General features: G+C 39.0%; 1 gene segment (V, D, J or C); it reads right to left on the bottom strand.

The window, feature by feature from the left end:
- Positions 1-1,287: 1,287 nt before the first annotated feature.
- Positions 1,288-2,474, bottom strand: LOC128315994 (T cell receptor alpha variable 38-2/delta variable 8-like). The segment is given in 2 exon segments: positions 1,288-1,896; positions 2,134-2,474. Coding segments are annotated over 2 exon segments (435 nt in total).
- Between the last annotated feature and the right edge of the window lie 238 nt (positions 2,475-2,712).

Here is a 2,712-nt window from a genome sequence, read left to right as displayed (position 1 = left end):
AGGTTTTCCTATGATAATTTGGGTTTTTTAAAACTACATTCTTCATTGAATAACACAGTGTGACACTTGGAACATTTATGGAGCACCACTGCCAAAAACCGTGTTTTAAATTTAAAATGTAATTGGGGCTCCTGGGTGGCTCAGTTGGTTGAAGGACCAACTTTGGCTTAGGTCATATTCTCCTGGTTCAGGAGTTCAAGCCCTGAATTGGGTTCCTCACTTACAGGGTAGAATCTGCTTGGAATTTTCTCTCTCTCTCCCTTTCTCTCTCTGCCCCTCCCCCATTTGCACTCTCTCTCTCCCTCTCTCTCAAAATAAATAAATAAACTTTAATAAATAAATAAATAATTTTGAAATGCTATTGAAAAATGCATCAGACAAGTTAAAAATATTAAAAATTAACAAGCCAAATAAGTATAAACTAGTATTAAGGTACAAATTCTCTATGTAGAAGCATAATAATGGTACTACTGTTAATTCTACTTTAACTTTAACTAATAATGATAAATGAAATCAGGTAGTATGCAATTATACCCTAGAAAGAGTGAGAACAGTGTGCATATTATACAAGTGTGTGCACATTATAGCACCATTTTCATGCATTTCTTTCTCAAAATATATCTATGTATCTGTCAAATTAATAAGATTGACAGGCTGTAGCATTTGCCACTCTCTGGGGATGCAGAATGTCCACTGATTAATGAACCATACACACAATGTGTGATTTTAGGCAAGTTAGCCTCTCTGAGGTTTAATTCCTCATATCAAATAGGGTTATCAAGAGTACCTAAAGCATAGATTTGCTCAAACTACTAAATGAAATAATCCATATTCTGCACCTATCAGAATGTGGGGCACACATACATATGCAATAAGTGTTAGCTACTATTATTATTATTACTATTATTATTATTAAGTATTAGCTATTATTATTATCAATATAATATTGTCATTATTAGTCATTTTCTGTATATCATATAGTCTCTGTTTTCTCTGAGTTAGCCCAGAATCAACTTTTGTTGTATCATGTTTATTGAGGAAATAAGGAAAATACTATCAATGAATTAACTTCATTAAAAAAAATCCTATCTGTGAATTAAGGAATATTGTAGGTATTGTTGCCATTGAAATGAATAAAATTCAGTCTCTAATAAGTAAAGCTTGCTCTTAAAACAAACAAACAAACAAACAAAGAATACACTTAGAGTTGAAAACCTAAGGGAAAAAAGAAGAAATGGTCAGCACTACCTGGGGTAGTGCAAGTTGGGGTACAAGTTGGGGACAAGGACTTCGAGAAGAGGAGACACTTCAGAACACCTTGAACACTAGAGAAGTGGCTGAGTGGGGATGGGCATTCCATGCTGAGGGACTAGTTATTTTTATTACTATTTTGAGAATTACTAAGGCTTACAGACATCCTTTCTGTGTTTCCTCTGGTTCGATAGAATAGTATGTTTTTTCTCTGGAGAAGCTGATGATTCCCTCTCTATGCTCCTGGTACCCCAACCACTCACCCTTCCCCTTCCCCCGACCTCTGCACAGATGCTGAGGTCTGAGGTTTCTGTAAACCTCCCTCTGTTGCTCCTGTCACTGTGCCCTCCATGAGAGCACACAAATACATCGCAGCATCCTCCAGCTGGGCGGCTGAGATCCTGAGACTGAAGGATTTGTCTGCCTTCTGGAAGTTCACAGAGAAGCGATTATTTGTTGCATTCTCTTGCTTATTAGCTTCTTGGCGAATAATGAGAACCATCTCCCTGCTGGGAGGCTGTTTGTACCAGAACAAATAATAATTACTGTCACTAGTGTCAAACATGCAGTCCAGGGTCACAGTCTCTGCCTCGTGCACAGACATTTCTGGTTGAGTCTGGGTGACCTTCTGGGCCATGCTGGATCCTATGGGAAAGAGGAGAGGGTATCACACCAGACAGATAAGGCAGGCAGACTCACAAGCTGATCCCATTCCCTACCACCTTTTGTCTTCTTGATCAAACTTCAGGCAGTATCCATAAACTTCTTTGCCCCCAATAGCCAGCACCAATGAGGAGGTAAGATGCCTGTGTTACTGATCTTTCTTCCTATTTCCCAGTCCTGTTGGATAATAGTAAAAGCAAATACGTGTGCCTTTCTTACCAAGATAGGTGGAAACCACGAATACCCACAGCAAACCAGAGCAAACCATGCTGCCGGCTCTCTCTTGCAGGGTGAAAATTCTCCTGCTCTGATCTGAAACTGGGGGATCAGCTGTGCTCAGTGACGTCACTGCTCCAGACCAGGAAATGTATGGCAGGTGGGTGGTTGGTTCTGTCTTGCTTAAAGAAGTGCATCAAAGCTTTTTGTCTTTTGCTTCAGAGAATGAAAGTTTGGTTGTAGTGGCAAATGAAAAGAGATGTCAGAACTGTAATTTATTCTGAGATAACAATCAAGAAGTGAAGGAGCTGGCACATTGTTTTTGTAAAGATGTAATCTAGGAGGGGAGGATGGGGTGGGTGGGGAAAAGACAAGCAAAGCTAATGTAATGACCTCAGTTTTCTCTGACAGCTTTCTCTCTCTCTCTCTCTCTCTCTCTCTCTCTCTCTCTCTTCTTTTCTTTTCTTTTCTTTTCTTTTCTTTTCTTTTCTTTTCTTTTCTTTTCTTTTCTTTTCTTTTCTTTTTTAAAGTTTGGAAGCCAATATCCTAATGGTCTCTGGGTTGCCATACACAAGTTTTGGT

The sequence above is a fragment of the Acinonyx jubatus genome, chromosome B3 (genome assembly GCF_027475565.1).
Source record: "Acinonyx jubatus isolate Ajub_Pintada_27869175 chromosome B3, VMU_Ajub_asm_v1.0, whole genome shotgun sequence".
In the NCBI taxonomy this organism is placed as follows: domain Eukaryota; kingdom Metazoa; phylum Chordata; class Mammalia; order Carnivora; family Felidae; genus Acinonyx; species Acinonyx jubatus.
This window is presented reverse-complemented; position numbering and strand designations above follow the sequence as displayed.